We start from the raw sequence: 21,778 nt of genomic DNA on the forward strand, positions 1-21,778 counted from the left end.
CTGCAGTCAGAACTAATATTTCCTTCCCCGTGTTCCCATTATACTTCATTCCACCACTATGATAGTATTCATCACAATGTATCATGGTAAATTGTAGATATTTCTGTCTTTCTTGCTAAATTGCAATATTTCTGAGAGCAAGGATTTGGTCTTATTCATCTTGGTAACCTCAGTACCTAGCACAGTGCTTGTCAAAATAAATAAAAGCTGAATTGAGCCTTTTGATGATTTCAAGGCAGAACGTAAGTGTGTATGTATGTAAATGGTTGCAATAGTCCTGGTAAAAGTTAATAAACCCCTGAATTAGAGATATAGCAATGTGAAAGGAAAGGTATCAGTAGACACATGAGACATTATGAAGGTGCAATCTACAGTCTCACTGTCCAAACAGTAGCCACTTGCATCATGTGGCCATTGAGCACTTGAAAGGTGACTCATTTGAAGGAAAAGTGCTGTATAAAATACATATTGGATTTCAAAGATACTGTATATAAAAATGTAAAATAGCTCATTAAAAAATTTTATATTGATTACATGTAGAAATGATAATATTTTGGATATACTTGATTAAAAATATGATTAAAATTAGTTTCTCCTGTTTCCTTTTACCCTTTTAAATGTAGCTGTTAGAAAACATAAAATTATATATGTGGCTTTTATTATATTTTTATTGGACAGCTCTCATCTAGAGGACTTAGAAATTGACTGGATATGTAATACAGAGGGAGTTATTGGGTGATGCAAACAGTAAGAAAGGTTGGTGTTTCAACTCTACCCAGAGGCATCTTGGAAGAAAGACCCAGCGATCTACTTCTGAGAAATCAGCCATTGAAATCCCTATAGAGCACAGTTCTACTCTGACAAACATGGGGCCACCATGAATTAGAATCAATTCAACAGCAACTGTTTGTTTTTGTTTTTGTGACACAGAGAAAAGAAAGAATCCTGGATTTTGAGCCCAGACGACTAGACAAAAAGGTCACGCTTTAAGAGAAATATGGCACTTGAGAAGCTAGCTCAGCTCTTGCCCTCTCTTTCAAAAAACACGCAAGAAATAAAGATGAACTTTTTTTTTTTAATTGATAAACATAATGGTAAAGTATGTTCTTATTTGAAAGCCTGTGTTTTCACATTTAGAAAAGCTGTGTTTGAGAACAACCAAATTTTTAGTAGATTGTTATGCATCATGGAAACCCTGGTGGAGTAGTGGTTAGGAGCTATGGCTGCTAACCAAAAGGTGGGCAGTTTGAACCCACCAAGTGCTCCTTGGAAACCCAATGGGGCAGTTCTACTCTGTCCTATAGGGTCACTATGAGTTGGAATTGACTTGACGGCAATGGGTTTGGTTTTGGTTTTTTGGCTATGTATCATGAGTGATCATCAAGGTCAGACTAATTCAATCCTGAGTGGGAACCCAAAAATCTGGAGGTGAGTAAGAAAAATCTCAGTCCAAAATGTAATTAGTCTCATGGGTTCTGTAAAAACAATATAAAGCTCTGCAGCTTCTGGATCAAAATGGGACAAATCAACAGGGCACAGAGGCAACTCACTGGATTGTGGGTCACCACACCTCATCGTTTGGTTCCACTGATCATTCCCTAGAGATGGGGATCACAGAAGCCAGGGATCATGTTGCTGTATACATTCATAGAGGAACAAACAGGTGGTGGGCCACAAGGATGTCATTTTTTTTTTTTTTTTTTTTTTTTTGCCTTTTAACTCTCTTTCCTTTTAAGAGTGTTTTGAAGGATTATTTGGGGGTGGTGATCATAAAATGAAAAAGTGAAATTAATGTGTAAATTAGTCATGAGGCTCATTTCTCCTTAAATGAATCTTTTCTAGAATTACCATATTTTTATACAAATAACATGTGTCTTCTATGTTAGTTTGCCAACCATGTCTTCCCTGCCCCTGTGAGGTATTATCATAAATGCACTATGCTAATTTTTTTTTTTTAATAGCAATATGTGGAAGAGGATTGGCACAGAGGTACTTATGAAAATACCTTGTGGCGGCAGGGAGCGCAACTAGCAAACGAACGTAGAACATGCCCACTATTTGAGTAAAAATACAATAAATGAAACAAGCCTAATTACTAAAGTAAAAGCGTATGACTCTTCCTACTGAAAAATTTTACCCTGTACCCCAGACCCCAGGAGATAGTGACAAACTCAAGAGATATTTATTAGTCTATTAAAGCCATATAAGAAGATAACTGTATCTTGAATAGAAAAACAAGTGTCAAAATTCAAGCTTTTTGTGATAGCTAGATTTAGGGGGTAAAGACAAAGCAGAGCCACAAAGGAACAGGATAAGAGGTAAAAGGAGATAGTAAAGAACCATAAGTGTAGAGGGTCATAGAAACCAAGAGAGGAAAGTTTTAAGGAAGTAGAAATAAATAGCATAAAATGCTACTATAAAAAAAAAAATGAGAAATAGAGAATATACAAACTAGCATAGTGGAAGTAAGCCTACACAAAAAAATGTAATTGGGTTAAAGTCACTTAATAAAGGAACAGAGATTCTAAGATTGAATTAAACATAACCATAACCTTCCAAATGCTGTATAAAAAAAAAAAATGAGAAATAGAGAATATACAAACTAGCATAGTGGAAGTAAGCCTACACAAAAAAATGTAATTGGGTTAAAGTCACTTAATAAAGGAACAGAGATTCTAAGATTGAATTAAACATAACCATAACCTTCCAAATGCTGCATAGACACATTTAAAGCCTAAACCTAAAGACATAAAAAGACTGAAAGTAAAGGATTACATATATGTGGGTACATGCATGTGTGTTTAAAACAGTAAACACACACACACCAGTTAAATACTAATAAAAATATAAAGTACTATTAACAAAATAAACAAGGCAAAAAAGTAATAAGCGATAAAGAGAATCATTTTTTGATAATAAAAGAACATTTCACCAGTAAAATAGTGTAATCCTAAAACTGTGAGCATGTAACAAAGTATTGTCAATACTTATGAAAAGGAACTTGACATAATTACAAATTCATAATCATGGAGAATAAGTCCAAGCAGATAAAAAATTTCTGATGATAAAGAAATTTGAGCAACATATTTATTACCTATTGGACATTTATAGAACCCTGTACCTATCATTTTGGGAAACCCTGGTGCCGTAGTGGTTAAGTGCTACAGCTGCTAACCAAAGGATCAGCAGTTCGAATTTTCCAGGCGCTCCTTGGAAACTCTATGGGGCAGTTCTACTCTGTCCTATAGGGTTGCTATGAGTCGGGATCGACTCGACGGCACTAGGCTTGGTTTGGTGTTTTTTGGGGTACCTATTTTTTTTTTTATCATTTAGATAATCACATTCTTTCCAAAACTGATCATATATTAGCCCATAAACAAAGTCTCTACAAATATCTAAGAGTCAAAATCATACAGAACAAAGTAAGATGCTATTTTTTTATAATTTTTATTGTACTTTAAATGAAAGTTTACAAATCAAGTCAGTCTCTCACACAAAAACTTATATACACCTTGCTACATACTCCCAATTACTCTCCCCCTAATGAGACAGCCCACTCCCTCCCTCCAATCTCTCTTTTCATGTCCATTTTGGCACCTTCTAGCCCCCTCTACCCTCTCACCTCCCCTCCAGACGGGAGATGCCAACATAGTCTCAAGTGTCCACCTGATCCAAGAAGCTCATTCCTCACCAGCATCCCTCTCCAACCCATTGTCCAGTCCAATCCATGTCTGAAGAGTTGGCTTTAGGAATGGTTCCTGTCCTGGGCCAACAGAAGGTCTGGGGGCCATGACCACCGGGGTACTTCTAGTCTCAGTCAGACCATTAAGTCTAGTCTTTTTATGAGAATTTAGGGACTCCATCCCACTGCTCTCCTGCTCCCTCAGGGGTTCTCAGTTTTGTTCCCTGTCAGGGCAGTCATTGGTTGTAGCCGGGCACCATCTAGTTCTTCTGGTCTCAGGATGATGTAGTCTCTGGTTCATGTGGCTCTTTCTGTCTCTTGGCCTCATAATCGCCTTGTGTCCTTGATGTTCTTCTTTCTCCTTTGAGCCAGGTGGGCTGAGACTCATTGATGCATCTTAGATGGCTGCTTGCTAGTGTTTAAGACCCCAGACACCACTCTTCAAAGTGGGATGCAGAATGTTTTCTTATTAGATTTTATTGTGCCAATTGACTTAGATGTCCCCTGAAACCATGGTCCCCAAACCCCTGCCCCTGCTACACTGGCCTTCAAAGCATTCAGTTTATTCAGGAAACTTCTTTGCTTTTCGTTTAGTCCAGTTGTGCTGACCACCCCTGTATTGCATGTTGTCTTTCCCTTCACCTAAAGTAGCTCTTGTCTACCATCTAATTAGTGAATACCCCTCTCCCACCATCCCTCCCTCCACCCTCTCGTAACCACAAAAGAATGTTTTCTTCTCAGTTTAAACTATTTCTCTAGTTCTTATAATAGTGGTCTTATACAATATTTGTCCTTTTGCAACTGACTAATTTCACTCAGCATAATGCCTTCCAGGTTTCTCCATGTTATGAAATGTTTCACAGATTCCTCACTGTTCTTAATCGATGCATAGTATTCCATTGTGCGGATATACCATAATTTATCTATCCATTCATCCGTAGATGGGCACCTTGGTTGCTTCCATCTTTTTGCTATTGTCAACAGTGCTGCAATAAACACGGGTGTGCATGTATCTGTTCGTGTAAAGCTCTTACTTCTCTAGGATATATTCCAAGGAGTGGGATTGCTGGATCCTATGGTAGTTAGTTCTATTTCTAGCTTTTTAAGGAAGTGCCAAATCGATTTCCAAAGTGGTTGTACCATTTGACATTCCCACCAGCAGTGTATAAGTGTTCCAATCTCTCCACAGCCTCTCAAAAATTTATTATTTTGTGGTTTTTGGATTATGCCAGCCTTGTTGGAGTGAGATGAAATCTCATTGTAGTTTTCATCTGCATTACTCTAATGGCTAATGATCATGAACAATTCCTCATCTATCTGTTAGCTACCTGAATGTCTTCTTTAGTGAAGTGTCTATTCATATCTTTTGCCCATCTTTTAATTGGGTTATTTGTCTTTTTGAAGTTGAGTTTTTGCAGTATTATGTAGATTTTAGAGGTCAGGCGCTGATCAGAAATGTCATAGCTAAAAACTTTTTCCCAGTCTGTATGTAATCTTTTTACTCTTTTGGTGAAGTCTTTGAATGAGCATAGGTGTTTGATTTTTGGGAGCTCCCAGTTACCTAGTTTTTCTTCTGCATTCTTGATAATGTTTTGTGTACTGTTTATGCCATGAATTATGGCTCCTAACATTGTCCATATTTTTCCTTCCATGATCTTTATCGTTTTAGATTTTATATTTAGGTCTTGATCCAGTTTGAGCTGGTTTTTGTGCACGGAGTGAGGTATGGGTCTTGTTTCATTTTTTTGCAGATGGATATCCAGTTATGCCAGCACCATTTTTTAAAAAGACTGTCTTTTCCCCATTTAACTCTTTAGGGACCTTTGTCAAATATCAACTGCTCATATGTGGATGGATTTATGTCTGGATTCTCAATTCTGTTCCATTGGTCTATGTTTCCATTGTTGTACCAGTACCAGGCTGTTTTGACTACTGTGGTGGTATAATAGGTTCTAAAATCAAGTACAGTAACGCCTCCCACTTGGTTCTTCTTTTTCAGGAATGCCATATTTATCTGGGGCCTCTTTCCCTTGGATATGAAGTTGGTGATTTTTTTTCTCCATCTCATTAAAGAATGTCATAGGGATTTGGATCGGAATTGCATTAAACGTATAGATTGCTTTTGGTAGAATAGACCTTTTTATAATGTTAATTCTTCCTAACCATGAGCAAGGTATGTTTTTCCACTTATGTAAGTCTCTTGGTTTCTTGCAGAAGCGTACTGTAGTTTTCTTTGTATAAGTCTTTTAGTGTACACCTCTGGTAAGATTTATTCCTAACTATTTTTATTTTATCTTCTTGGGGGCTACTGTAAATGGCATTGATTTGGTGATTTCCTCTTCGATGTTCTTTTTGTTGGGGTAGAGGAATCCAACTGATTTTTGTATGGTTACATTGTATCCTGATAGTCTGCTGAACTATTAGTTTCAGTAGTTTTCTTGAGGATTCCTTAGGGTTTTCTGTGTATAAGATCATGTCATCTGCAAATAGAGATACTTTTATTTCTTCCTTGCCAATCTTTATTAATAAAGGATGCTCTTTATTTCTTTATCCAGCCTAATTGCTCTGGCTAGGACCTCCAACACAATGTTGAGTAAGAGCGGTGATACAGGGCATCCTTGTCTGGTTCCTGATCTCAATGGGAATGCTTTCAGGCTCTCTCCATTTAGTGTGATGTTGGCTGTTGGCTTTGTATAAATGTCCTTTATTATGTTGAGGAATTTTCCTTCTATTCCTATTTTGCTGAGAGTTTTTATCATGAATGAGTGTTGAACTTTGTCAAATGCCTTTTCTGCATTAATTGATAAGATCATGTGATTCTTGTCTTTTGTTTTATTTATGTGGTGGATTACATTAACTGTTTTTCTAATGTTGATCCATCCCTGCATACCTGGTATGAATCCCACTTGGTCATGGTGAATTATTATTATTTTTTGATATGCTGTTGAATTCTATTGGCTAGAATTTTGTTAAGGATTTTTGCATCTACATTCATGAGGGATATAGGTCTATAATTTTCTTTTCTTGATGGCAGTGGAGGGGGGTGATGTCTTTACCTGGTCTTGGTATCAGGGATATGGTGGCTTCATAGAATGAGTTTGGTAGTATTCCATCCTTTTCTATGCTCTGAAATACCTTTAGTAGTAGTGGTGTTAACTCTTCTCTGAAAGTTTGGTAGAACTCTGCAGTGAAGCTGGCTAGAACAGGGCTTTTTTTTTTTCCTGCCTTTTTTTTTTTTTAAAGAATTTTTATTGTTCTTTAAGTGAAAGTTTACAAATCAAGTCAGTCTCTCACATAAAAACCCATACACACCTTGCTGTACACTCCCAATTACTCTCCCCCTAATTAGACAGCCCACTCTCTCCCTCCACTTTCTCTTTTTGTGTCCATTTCGCCAGCTTCTAACCCCCTCTACCCTCTCATCTACCATCCAGACAGGAGATGCCAACATAGTCTCAAGTGTCCACCTGATCCAAGAAGCTCATTCCTCACCAGCATCCCTCTCCAACCCATTGTCCAGTCCAATCCATGTCTGAAGAGTTGGCTTTAGGAATGGTTCCTGTCCTGGGCCAACAGAAGGTCTGGGGGCCATGGCCACCGGGGTACTTCTAGTCTCAGTCAGACCATTAAGTCTGGTATTTTTATGAAAATTTAGGGTCTCCATCCCACTGCTCTCCTGCTCCCTCAGGGGTTCTCAGTTTTGTTCCCTGTCAGGGCAGTCATTGGTTGTAGCCAGGCACCATCTAGTTCTTCTGGTCTCAGGATGATGTAGTCTCTGGTTCATGTGCCCCTTTCTGTCTCTTGAGCTCGTAATTGCCTTGTGTCCTTGGTGTTCTTCATTCTCCTTTGATCCAGGTGGGTTGAGACCAATTGATGCATCTTAAATGGCTACTTGCTAGTGTTTAAGACCCCAGATGCCACTCTTCAAAGTGGGATGCAGAATGTTTTCTTAATAGATTTTATTATGCCAATTAACTTAGATGTCCCCTGAAACCATGGTTCCCAGACCCCTGCCCCTGCTACGTTGGCCTTCGAAGCATTCACAAACTCAAATAATATTTGTTGAATAAACAAATGAATTTCTCTAACTCACTGAGGCAAGCCTTATGGAAACCCCAGTCATCCCTTTTATCCTGTCCTGAACTTGGTATCTAACTAAGCACAAGGGATTAATGTTCCAGGGAAGGGGACTTGAGCTGAGATTTTTTTAGCTTTGCAAAAGCTACCAAGTAGACTCAGAAATGGAATGAGCTATTTTACAGAATGCCGAGCTCCTTGTCAAGAAGAGGATGGAAAACCAAGTGTCTGAGTACATAGGACCTCTCTGCATTAGGTAGAAGGTAGACCTTGACAACTTCAGAGGTGTCTTCCAACTCTGACATTCTGCAGTTCTTTTCTTTTCAGATGTTCGATTTTCAATTAGGTTAAAATAAAGTGTATGTACAAATTCATTAGGAAATAACCTAACAGAAGTCATGTAACGAGCCTTAGGAATTTGATTATTTGGGCACGAGAGCCCTTTTACAAATATTTGATATATACAAATTCTACTGAGTATACAATTTGTTCTAGGTCCACATACCTGTAACTCAGGGAAGACTAAATGTAAAGTTTAAAAAAGCTTGGTGTATTTCAGAGTTTTAAACACATACAGAAATACACATCCATTTACACTGTTGTATAATTACATCAGCTCTGTGAGGAAAATGATACTTGAGTTCACACAGAGTTAAGTTGGTGTCCAAAATCATACATGTAAGTGCCACAATTGTCAGGTCTCAAGTTCTTCACACTCTAATATATCACACTACTTTTGACTCTAGCATAACACATGTACTACAGAAAAAAAAAACAAACCCGTTGCCGTCGAGTTAATTCTGGCTCATAGCGACCCTATAGGGCAGAGTAGGACTGCTCCATAGGATTTCCAAGGAGCAGTTGATGGATTGGAACTGCTGACCTTTTGGTTAGCAGTCGAACTCTTAACCACTGCACCACCGTATTTCCATAGGACCTGGATATCATCATCTTGGATCGAAAATATCTTTCTTTCAATTTCACTGGGAAAGGACCAAAGAGAATTAAAAATATAACTCTTGCTTTTTTCCCCAGAATATTAATTAAAAATCATTTTAATGACTATTAGAGAAGTTATAACATCTAATATGAACTATAACAAAACAGTGATTAAAGAGTTTAAACAATTAATGCAACATCTCATTACCCATTAAAACCCATTGCCGTCGAGTTGATTCTGACTCATAGCCACCCTATAAGACAGAGTAGAACTGCTGTATTGGGTTTCCAAGGAGCACCTCAAAGATTCCAACTTCTAACCTTTTGGTTAGCAGCTGATCTCTCTCTCTCTTTTTTTTTTTTTTAAATAATTTTTATTGTGCTTTAACTGAAAGTTTACAAATCAAGTCAGTCTCTCACATATAAACTTATATACACCTTACTATATACTCCCACTTACTCTCCCCCTAATGAGTCAGCCCGCTCCCTCCTTCCAGTCTCTTCTTTCGTGACCATTTTGTCAGTTTCTAACCCCCTCTACCCTCCCATCTCCCCTCCAGACCGGAAATGCCAATATAGTCTCGTGTCCACCTGATGCAAATAGCTCACTCCTCATCAGCATCTCTCTCCAACCCATTGTCCAGTCCAATCCATGTCTGATGAGTTGGCTTTGGGAATGGTTCCTGTCCTGGGCCAACAGAAGGTTTGGGGAACATAACTGCTGGGATTCTTCTAGTCTTAGTCAGACCATTAAGTCTGGTCTTTTTATGAGAATTGGGGGTCTGCATTCCACTGCGGAACAGTGCTTTTTTTTTTGTTGGGAGTTTTTTGATTACCTTTTCAATCTCTTCTTTTGTTATGGGTCTATTTAGTTGTTCTACCTCTGTTTGTGTTAGTTTAGGTAGGTTCTGTGTTCCTAGGAATTCATCCATTTCTTCTAGGTTTTCAAATTTGTTAGAGTACATTTTTCATAGTAATCTGATACAATTATTTTAATTTCAGTTGGGTCTGTTGTAATATCACCCGTCTCATTTCTTATTCAGGTTATTTGCTTTCTCTCCTGTTTTTCTTTTGTCAGTTTGGCCAGAGGTTTATCAGTTTTGTTGATTTTTTCCAAAAAACCAGCTTTTGGTCTTGTTAATTCTTTCAATTGTTTTTCTGTTTCTATTTCATTTAGTTCAGCTCTAATTTTTATTATTCGTTTTCTTCTGGTGTCTGTGGGTTTCTTTTGTTGCTCTCTGTTTTTTTTTTTTTTTATATGTTCAAGTCGTAGGAATACTTCTTTGATTTTGGCCCTTTCTTCTTTGTGGATGTGCATTTATTGATATAAACTGGCCTCTGAGCACTGCTTTTGCTGTGTCCCAAAGGTTCTGATAGGAAGTGTTTTCATTCTCATTGGATTCTCTGAATTCTTTATTCCATCCTTAATGTCTTCTGTAATGCAGTCTTTTTTGAACAGGGTATTGTTCAGTTCCCAAGTGTTTGATTTCTTTTCCCTGCTTTTCCTGTTATTGATTTCCGCTTTTATGGCCTTATGGTCAGAGAAGATGCTTTGTAATATTTCAATGTTTTAGATTCTGCTAAGGCTTGCTTTATGACCTAATATGTGGTCTATTCTAGAGAATGTTCCATGTGCACTAGAAAAGAAAGTATACTTCGTTGCTGTTGAGTGGAGTGTTCTGTATATGTCTATGAGGTCAAGTTGGTTGATTGTGGCATTTAGATCTTCTGTGTCTTTATTGGGCTTCTGTCTGGATGTCCTGTCCACCGAAAGTGGCGTTTTGAAGTCTCCTACTATTATCGTGGAGCTGTCTATCTCACTTTTCAATGCTGATAGAGTTTGTTTTATGTATCTTGCAGCCCTGTCATTGAGTGCATAAATATTTAATACGGCTATATCTTCAAGGTGTATTTAATCATTATATAGTGTCCTTCCTTATCCTTTCTGATGGATTTAACTTTAAAGTCTATTTTGTCAGAAATTAATATTGCCACTCCTGCTCTTTTTTGCTTGTTGTTTGCTTGATATATTTTTTTCCATCCTTTGAGTTTTAGTTTATTTGTGCCTCTAAGTCTAAGATGTGTCTCTTGAAGGCAGCATATAGACGGATCTTGTTTTTTAATCCATTCTGCCACTGTCTGTCTCTTTATTGGTGCATTTAGTCCATTCACATTCAGGCTAATTATGGATAGGTATGAATTTAGTGCTATCCTTTTAATGTCTTTTTCTGTGTGTTGTTGACAGTTTCTTTTTCTCGATTAATTTTCCGTGCTGAGTAGGTTATCTTTATATATTGTCCTTTCCTCATATTTGTTGTTGTTGATTTTGTTTCTGCTGAGTCTCTATTTTTCCCTTGTATTTTACTTGATGAGTAGGATAGTTTGTCTCGTTTGTGGTTACCTTATTATTTACCCCTATTTTTCTAAATTTAAACCTAACTTTTATTTCTTTGTATCGATGTATCTTCCTCTCCATATGGAAGGTGTGTGATTACATTTCTTAGTTCCTCTTTATTATTTTAATCTTGTCTTTTTTATATAACAACCTTGCTGTTACCCTGTTTTGAGCTATATATATATATATATATATATATATATATATATATATATATATATATATATATATATATATATAATCTTCCTTTGTTTTTTTGGATTTCCCTGTCTGGGTTGACTTCTGGTTGCTCTGCCCAGTGTTCTAGTCTTGGGTTGATACATAATATTATTGATTTCGTAACCAAAGGTACCCACCTCTCTACCACACAGCTGATACGGTTGGAGTCTGCCAACAAGGGCCTATTCTCCCAAAATAGGCCCACACAGGTCCACGCAGAAGGGAAAGGTGCTTAGAGTCCACAGACCGTTTAGGAGCCGCTTCTGTCCTGAGCTCCCCCGGTTAGTAAAAAAAAAAAAAAATAGTAGAGGGAGCAAATTATCTCTTGAGCCAATTGCAAATTTTTTCCTTCCCCAAGGCTGGGAGGATGGCTTTAGGGGCTCAACAGTGCCTATCTCAGGCCCAGGGAATTCAGCTGCTGAACCAGGTTGGGGTTGGGGGTCACGGTAAAATATACCCAAGTACTTAGCCTTTGCCAAGAGTGCCCTTCTTCTCAGGTTCGGGAGGTGTGAGTAGGTTGTGTGGCTGGCTGCTCCTCCCTGAGGAAACTGTGGCCGAACACTGGTACCAGCCTTCTGCCGCCGCTCTGGGAATAGTGCCTACGGTCCCCCCACAATTCAGGTCCGGTAACTCCTCTCCACTTCTGACCAACCTCTTCCTCCTCCTGCCCCTGAGTTTGTTTTCTAAGCTTGTCTTTGGAGCTCAGGGCTCCCAGCTTGTCACAAATATGCTCATTTCACTTGTTTTTTCAGGTCTTTGTTGTAAAGAAGCCTCGCCAGAAGCATCTGTCTATTCCACCATCTTGGATCCGCCTCTCCAAAAATCAATAAGATGCTTTTAAAAGTAACATTCATTAAACACTAAAGTTCTTAGAATTAAAACAAGGCAGCAGCAGTCAAGAAATCAAAAGACGCATTGCATTGGGTAAATCTGCTGCAAAGGACCTCTTCAAAGTGTTGAAGAGCAAAGATGTCACCCTGAAGACTAAGGTGCGCCTGACCCAAGCCATAGTATTTTCATTTGCGTCATACGCATGTGGAAGCTGGACAATGAATAAGGAAGTTGACGCCTTTGAATTGTGGTGCTGGCAAAGAATATTGAATATACCATGGACTGCCAAAAGAATGAACAAATCTGTCTTAGAAGAACTACAGCCAGAATTCTCCTTAGAGGCAAGGATGGCAAGGCTGCGTCTTACATACTTTGGACATGTTGTCAGGAGGGATCAGCCCCTGGAGAAGGACACATGCTTGGCAGAGTACAGGGTCAGCGGAAAAGAGGAAGACCCTCAAAGGGTTGACACAGTGGCTGCAACAATAAGCTCAAGCATAACAACGATTGTAAGGATGGCTCAGGACCAGGCAGTGTTTCATTCTGTAGTGCGTAGGGTCACTATGAGTCAGAGCCGACCCAAGGGCGCCTAACAACAACAGCACAAGGCTTGAGAAGGTGTGAAAGGTAAAATTGTAGACATTTTTCAGAAAGTAGATTAAAAGGACAAAGAAGTAGAAAATAGAAGAGGAAATCTAAGATGATTAGAGGATCATTCTAGTAGTTCCAACACCCCGCATGTAAGGGTTCCAAAAAGAGAGAATAGAGATTAAAAAAAAAAAGACCAGTTCAGACTGGAACCCAGCAAAGCAAGAGACAGACTTGTTAAGATCTGTCCAAACCAGGATGCCTGAGGGCACCACCCTGTTTTTCTAACCTGATGATACAATGCCCAGGGAGCCTGGTTAGATTCTTATTTCCACTTCACTTGTCAGGGCTATAAGATGGAAAAGTTGCTGCTCTCTCCTCCATGCCCAAGATCAGAAGCATGCTCCCCTCAACATGTTCTTGCTGGACATTCAGGATCTCTGATTCTGGTGAGCTCTAGGTTTCCTAGGACACACTCACCACTATGCCTCTCTGACTTCCCCAAAAGGGGCTCTTAAAACCATCAAGGAAGCTGAACCCGGACTCTGACCCAAAGACTTTATTCACCTTATTTTCTCCTAGAAATACTAACATTTCGTTACAGTCCTAGATTTGACCTTCTCCTGAAATTTTTATACATATAAGTGATTGGACTCTAAAGAGAATCAGGGACATGGTTAACACAGAAATCAGTATAGTAGTTACTCTGGGAAGGAGTGAGAGGATGTGTTGGGCCAGGAAATAGACGGCTTAAAATATGATAGTAACGTTCTGTCTAGTTAAGACATAGTGGTATGTACATGAGTATTTTCTCAATTATTGTTGTTTAAAACTCTACATACACGTTCTTATGGTTTATGAGACATTTAATTTTTTTTTTTTAAGTGTGACCAGATAGAGTTTATTCCAGTAATGTATTTTAACATCAAAAAATCAAACGCTTCCACCACAGGTTTGAGGATGATGGAGAAGTCACTGTTTTCACTAACTGGCAACTGTGACCTTCAAGAGAGTAGTTCATTGGCTAGTCAAGACCAATGCCAGCATGGAAAGAGCTCAAAAGTAAGTTAGTGTGTTTGGTAGATTCTATTGTTGTTTCAAATATTCACTGCCCCACTCTGTGAGAGGATGATACATTCTACTCCATGGCTGTCAGGCTGAGTAGAAATGACATGTGCCATTCCTGAGTGGAAGCCTTAAAAGCCGTTCCATGGTTTTGTTGCCTGTGAGGTCAACACACCCCAGACAGGGGCTGTTCTTCAGTCTAGGTCCTAGTATTGCAGCTGGCCAACAACAGACATTGGTGTGGAGAAGAAATAAACATTTGTTAGTAAGCGGGGTTGCTTGAGGTTGTTTGTTAGGCCTCAGAAGACTTTGCAGTACAAGAGAGGAGAAAACAAATGTCTAAGGCATGTGAGGAAAGTAGTTGGTTACTTTATGGAAGGCATGGGTATATGAAAGGCAGAGAGGGTATATTGAGAGGGTATGTTAGAGGAAGAATGAAAATCCAAAATGGAGAGGAGAATGGCTGACAGTGCGTGGTGCCACGGACAGTGGAAGAAGATAAGATCAAGGACGCAGCATGAAGGGTGAGCTTCAGAGATGATAGATACAGGACTCTTTCACAGACAGTAACAAAGGAAGAGAGAAATGGTGAAAATGGAGTTGAAACAGGGGAAACTTGAGCAAGCACAAAGATGATATTCCCAATCTTTTGAGAAAATTAGAGGTGAGACAGCTGTGGGAGTGAGATGTGGACATGAGATGTTTTGGGCATGGAGAATGAGGTCAGTTTTTTAGAGCCAGCATGTACAGTCTTCACGAATGTTAGTTCATTACTCCCTAATTCTCAATTAGGGACTTGCTGACCCAGCTATCTGCTAGTAATAATGAAAGTTACATATAATTACTATTGGTCATAATAAAAACTAAAAGATCTCTTGGCTTCTTACTGGCCCATATCTGTATGAAAATATACAGCCTGTACCTGTATGAAGACTATCTGGCCTTAGAACTATTTTCTTTATTAGTATTCTGAGAAACTAAGTTCAATAGTGTTCAAAGAACATTGAAAGAATTTCTTCCTAAGTATTACATAGTTATTTGTCATACATTATTAAAAATAAACTTCGGTAAGGTATTTTATGTTGTTTTAAATGTTAAGACAACATGTGATAGAATAGGAAAACTAAAAGAAATAGATGATTTGTAAATTGGTATAGTTCAAACTAAATTTGGCTATAAGATCTACTAGATCTTTTATTATTGGATGTGTTAAGTTAGTCAACTGAAATACTCAAAGCCTTTGTTTCAGATTCACCAAAGTTTACAATTACATTTATGAAACTCTTAACTATTATATTTCTTTAGACAAGGCATTTTGCATGTGATTTCCATGAATTATTTTATAGCACCTCCAGAAATCTAATAGCAATAACTCAATGAAAGAAAAAAATTGATTCCATAATCACCCTGGTAAAGAGAGGTTCTAAGCCATTTGGAGCAGTGGTCGGACGAAATCTTCTCCTTCTCCATGTTTCAGCTCTGTTTTCCCTCATGAATTTTCCATCTGGGGGAGGAGGTGGAGGACGGATAGGCCTCATGTAATTGTTAATATTCGGAAGTTGATAAAGATTTGTTCCCGGTGAATTGTCCATGGGGGTTCTGAACTTCATCACTGCCTTCTTGCCCTGTAATCACATTTCATGATGTAAGAACCAAAGAAACAAAAGCAGTAACCTAACTCAAAATTAAAGCCAAGCCTCTATGATTGACATTGCATGCAAACACAACTGATATCAACAGGCAAAATGAAAACACTCCACTTTGGTCAGCCTCAAATGGCATATTGTAGTATCTACAACAATTTAAATTTTCATGAATCTCTAACCTTATTTAAGTGTATTTTTAAAACTAAACATACTATTATAAGACTTTTTATATTACTTTTGGGGTTTTCCCTAAACAACCTGTTACATCTATGGGGACCCAGTAAAATTTGAGAGTTTAATATCAGGAAGTTTGAAGGGTTGTACTTTGAAACAGGGCTGGAGAGCTCACCTAGCAGTGGGAAGGTTGTACTTTTTCACGTTCTGATTTCACCCATCCAAATGCTAGGATATCCAGGGTGGCAATGCTGTGAACAAATTGCTAATCTCATACACTGTTTAGGGTAAATTATTATAATGTTTACAGAGGGAAAGTTGGAATATTTATCAAAATTGTAAGGTACATACCCTTTAACCCAGAAATTCTACTTGTTGGAATAAAAATTCTACATAGATAAATTCACAAGAACATTAATATTAATGTCCAAGGATATATATACACACACACACACAACATATACCCACACAAGTATTACAAATTGGGTTGAACCATCAAAAAATACAACATCCTACAAGTCAATAAATAAGAGAATATTTAACTAAATTTTGCTTTGTTCATGTAATAAATTCTTGCTAGGCTTTAAAAAGAATAACGCAGATCTACTCATCTGACGTGAAAAGGTCCATGTGGCATGGTCACACATTTCTTTTAAATAACTCGTTTGTGTATTTTGATAAAGGCAGAGATGACTGGAAGGCTTTGCACTGAGGGCTGCTTCTGGGGATTTAGAATACTGAGCAGATGTTATTTCCCATTTTATATGCCTTCATGTTGTTTGAATGTTTAATCAACATGCGTTACCTTAATGATTAAAAACCACCAAAAGTACAATCAATAATTATATTAAAAACTTTAGGTATATTTTAGCTCCTGAATTATTAAAAAAAATTAATTTTTTTGTATCTGAAGTAGTTTTCCAAACTTTAAGGCATCTTTGAGCATTTTTACACATTTTTTTGGTATGGGGAATTTGTTTGACATGGGTTTTATTTTCTTTAATTTCTAATTAATTTTTAGGTATTTTAATCCTTATTTTGAGGTGTTCAGTAATAAAAAGTTATTTTTAGGAGAGATAATTAAGTCTGTAAACATTTTGTTTTTGTTGTTGTTGTTAGGTGCCATCGAGTTTGTTCCGACCCATAGAGATCCTATACACAAGAGAATGAAACTGCCTGGTCCTGCACCATCTTCACAATTGTTGTTATGCTTGAGCTCGTTGTTGTAGCCACTGTGTCAGTCCAGCTCATTGAGGGTCTTCCTCTTTTTCACCTACCCTTTACTTTACCAAGCACGATGTCTTTCTCCAGGAACTGATTCCTCCTGACAACATGTCCAAGGTATGTGAGACACAGGAGCTCTATGTTTCACATACTGTGGACAGAATGCTTTAAAGAGCATTCTGGCTGTACTTCTTCCAAGACAGATGTGTTCATTCTTTGGGTGTTCCATGGTATATTCAACATTTTTCACCAACACCATAATTCAAAGGTGTCAGTTCTTTGGTCTTCCTTATTCAGCATTCAGCTTTCCCACCCATATGAGGCGATTGAAAACACCATGGCTTGGGTCTGGCGTACCTTAGTCTTCAAGGTGACATCTTTCCCTTATAACATTTTAAAGAGGTCTTTTGCAGCAGATTTGCCCAATGCAATGTGTCGTTTGATTTCTTGACTGCTGGTTCCATGGGTGTTGATTGTGGATCCAAATAAAATGAAATCCTTGACAACTTCAATCTTTACTCTGTTCATCATGATGTTGTTTATTGGTCCACTTGTAGTATTTTTGAGGATTTTATTCAGCAATTAAAACATTTTTAGTTGCAAAAAAGTGAAAGCAGGTTAAATAAAGGCATGTGTAGTCTAAATTTTGATTGAAAATATCATTTGTGTAAACAGAAAAGGATTTAAATAGTTTTTCACCAAGGAGTTTAGAATTGTTAGTATCCCTAATGCCTACAGCAATGCCTAGTCCATAGTAAGTGCCCAATAAATATTTATTGAATAAGTGAGTTTAGCTAGTCAAAATTAACATGAAATTTATCTTAATCTTGTCAGCTTATGTGGGCTACAATTAAATGCTTATCCCTCAATCACCCACATCCCAACAACTTGAAAACAGATAATAAAAGGCCCTGTATGAACTTAATTAGCAAATCCACCCAGTGTTTCTGCGTAGATTTGGAAAATCACCTAAAAGCAAAAAAAAAAAAAAAAAACCTCTTCCCAGCCAGCAGAAATTGAATATTATCTGATTGATATCATTTATATATCTAACAGTAAGTATGTCAGTCAAAGGAACTTTATAAAGAATATATAATCACCTTCGCAAATGTAGAAAATGTCCACCCAAGTACTATCTAAGAGAGAGGAAATCCCACCCATTGAACTTTGAATATTTCTAGTCCTAGAAGGAAAGTCATTTCAGAACGATACAGAGGATTTCAGCCAAAGACCTTTGAGTTTTCTGGTATCCTTGGCAATCCCATTTCTTGGATGAGATGGGTGCATGAAGCCATGTTAGCCTTATGCCACTAAACATTCCATTCCATCACATCCCCTCGTTCTGATTCCATGCTCACCAGGCAACCTTCTTATTGTGATTTAGCTTCCCGTGTAGGTCTGCCTACAGGAAGAGACTACATTGCTTCTACAACTTTGACCATTTGATATCTCCCTGTGAATTAATAATATGATTCTTGATTTTGATTTAGCTCCCCATTTTGGATTATTATAGTGGGCAAAATGAGCTTTTTGTGAGGGTTAGTTTAGATAGTCTGAGACAATCTCTCAGGCTGGACACTCATTCCTGGATATGGGCTGAAATGGGAACTCTCTGGACCCTCAAAATGAAGATCAGATCCTAGAGAGTGCCAGCCTAATTGACTTACAACCCAACAAGTTCCAGCCTCAATCTAAGCAGTCTTCCCTAAACCAAGCTCTACCACTTTTCAATTAATTTCTCCTATTTCTGAGAAACTGATTTTAAATTAACTGAAACAAGGCTTGTGAAAAGTGCTTTGCAAGCTGAAAGGTGCTTTGCAAGCTGAAAAGTGCATTAAATGGATTAAAATATTACTTATTTTAAGAATTATATTTATACTTTACTGTCATACACAATAATTTATTTGTCTAATTTCTTAGTGTCAAGGTTACCTGTCAGTTACGGATAAAAATATCTCAATTTCATACTTCTTGTGCTTCCTAATAAGGAATGCAACTAAATTCATCCATTTGAACATAATGACATTTATACTCATGACATAGGTTCTTTCTTAAGCTGGTAAAAGTTTCTTCTTTATGTTAGAACTACAAACAAAGCCCTCCTTAATTACTGAGTCCTAATTATTGCTCCCTGTTTAAGTAACTCATGGGTTTTAATTATTGCTCTCTGTTTAAGTAACTCATATTTTATGGTTACATACCTCCTTCCTGTGCTCTATTAAAGTAAAATTACCTGAGGCATAGCCTTGAAAGGGAAGCAGAGTTAAGCTACTATGTGTGATTAAGTCAGTGTTTTTTAAAAAGATGGGCATTCTTCTCCTCCTATGTTCAACCTTCTCAGGAGTCAAACTTGAGGCAATTTCATAAACTGATGGGAAAGTAAGTCTGCATGCAAATGCAAACCTGTTTTTGGAAAGTTTCATTTTCTAGGTTTCATGCATTTATAATTTGGAAGCAGTTAACACTGAGTCTATTCTGATAGAAGTCATGTCTAGCTATAAAAGCTATTTCCTTTTTGTTTTTCAATGAGTCCTACAAATTAATGAGACATCGCCTTACATTCTTATAAATCTATTTCTTATTCTTCATGTTCAATAACACAGAGAGAGCAGGATTTCCAGTTTGAGTAAAATATAATTAAACAGAAGAAAATAGTAGTTGCTTAATAAATACACAATATAAATTTCACTGAGTAGATTAAACAAATATATAGCATCTTAAAAACTGTGATAACCTAATATTCTAATCAAGTATAAAAAGGTATCTCTTGAAGAAATAACTTTTACCCCAGTAGGAAATGGAGCTTCATTTTCCAGCAATGAAGTTTTTGATCTGGGCCCCGAAGTTATCTTTGGAACAGTTCCTACTGAAGGATTACTGGAAAGAGGCTGCAATCGAATTGGAGGCTGCATATTTCCTGGGGCAGTGTATGGTCGAGGGGCTGTCTAGACAATTAAGGAAAAAAAAAAAATTTATTTAAATCAGTATCTTGACATGTCTCCAGAACCAATTAATAACACAACAAATTGCCTAGAGTAATTAATGGTGTCTTTTTACTGAACAGATTAAACCTTAATTGTGTCCTTCCATTATACATTCCCTGATGACCCTAAGTATTTGTTAAAGCATACGGTGTTGAAGCCCCCTACATAACTGTCACAGTTATAAAGTATTCCAGACAAAGGAGATGTCCTCTACTCTGTTCTTGTATTTTTATTCATACTGTAAAGTCACTGACAATACCTAAATTATGCTGTGCAGAGAATGCCTGTGCTCAATTAAACATGAAGTTGAATAATGTTCCTATTTTAGAGATCTAAAGGGATTATTATTGGAACAGACTCATTTCTGTTTCAATGTTTTCAACATAAATTCTACTATGAGTACTTTAAGCCTTAAGATTACCGCTGAAGCAAAAGCAGATAATATGACTCCAACAAGAGAGGAAAGGTGAATGTTTGTAAGGCATTACCATTTATCCAACCTTTGCCTTGAAATATTCAGAAAACAAAAATAAAAAAATGTAACTTGCAACTTTGGAAGACACTGTGAAAAAAGGCATGTTTTTCCCGTGCTGGGTAGTTTCCGTTCGCCCATCTAGATCTAGTCTCCTCCCTACTCTGCCTGGCTCTGGGCCCTTGGATTAAACTATGGATTACACTAATCTCAGGATTCCAGTTGGATTCAGCCAATGAGAGGCACTGGCAGGAAATCAAAGGACAGGAGGAGAGGGAGATTGAGGTCTTTATTCTCCTGGATCCTGCCCAGCAGGGTTGTGGTGAGTCAACTGGGCCTCTGGCTGTACTACCAAAGTCCATAGCTCCTGTCAGGAAGCCCTCTTCTACAGCTACAAGCACTCTCTGCTGGTTCTACTATTCAACCCTTCCCATGCTTCTTAGACCTAGGTGGTGTGGCTTACAATTTTGCTGACTCCAGTATGCTTAATATCCATACTTGATTTTTGTTAACCCAGTCTGCATCTTTGTAAATAGTTTCTTTATTAAACACTTCCTAATTACCCTTTTTGTGTGAGCCATCTGTTTCCTGCTGAGACCCTGACTGGTGCATTTTCCAATCAAGAATGTGCTGCAAAGAATACCAAAAGTGTCAGTATAGAGCATTAGCTGTGCCTTTCAGGGCATTGAAAGAATATTCTAAGTTTAGTAAGAAGATCAGCAATGTTTCAAAAGTGGAAAGCTGAGACTTTGGGCCCAGTTTTTCTACAACAACCAAACCTGTTGCTGTAGAATCGATCCCAACTCATAGTGACCTTATAGCAACAAGGTAATATAAAACCTGTCAAGAATAATACATGCATGTTTGGGCAAGAGGGTTTGAGAAATGGTAAATAAGGCTTAGGACATTGACTTTCAAGAAGTGTAATGGTGAACAACAAATATTCGACCCTGAAAAAGTGTGCGTAGGTGTATAAAAAATGATGATTAGGCAGCTCTTACTACCAAAAATCAGTTTTAGTGTCATTTTTGAAAAGCATATCATAGGAGCAGAGATTTCATAATGGAGGCCTTGAGGCAGTGTATTGTTCCATGTGTCTGAAAAACAACAAGAGACTAAAATAGATGCTCTAAGAAGAGGAATAGCAAGTTTGAATCTCCAAGTAAGAAGAGTGCTTTAATGTCAGTTGTGAGCAAGGCATGAGTAGGGTAGCAAAGAAAATTATCATTCCCCAGTATATGTTCCTTTTATTTGCTAATAATAGAAGTTTTAGCTGGGAACATGGCTATCCTAAAAAAAAGACTAATTTCTCAATATCCCTTGCAACTCTATGCCTTAATTTAGGCCGATAAGATGTGAACAGAAGTGATACACGAAGCTTCCATATCCTGCCCACACTTTCACCTTTTCCCCTTCCCTCTTACTGAAATATCCATACAGTGACACACCATCTCTTGGTTTATGTGGATGAAGGCAACACCC

General features: G+C 37.7%; 1 protein-coding gene across 2 annotated transcripts in view; it reads right to left on the minus strand.

Annotated features, from left to right (window-relative positions):
* ERICH3 (glutamate rich 3) overlaps nt 1-21,778 on the minus strand; it is a 160,703-nt gene that overhangs the window by 77,265 nt on the left and 61,660 nt on the right. For both annotated transcript variants that reach the window (XM_049879583.1, XM_049879582.1), the window contains 2 exons: nt 19,627-19,785; nt 15,203-15,421 (listed from right to left, as the gene is read on the minus strand). In XM_049879583.1, the coding sequence (XP_049735540.1) occupies nt 15,203-15,421; nt 19,627-19,785 (378 nt within the window). The remainder of the gene's footprint in view (nt 1-15,202; nt 15,422-19,626; nt 19,786-21,778) is intronic.

This window comes from Elephas maximus, chromosome 3, assembly GCF_024166365.1.
Source record: "Elephas maximus indicus isolate mEleMax1 chromosome 3, mEleMax1 primary haplotype, whole genome shotgun sequence".
In the NCBI taxonomy this organism is placed as follows: domain Eukaryota; kingdom Metazoa; phylum Chordata; class Mammalia; order Proboscidea; family Elephantidae; genus Elephas; species Elephas maximus.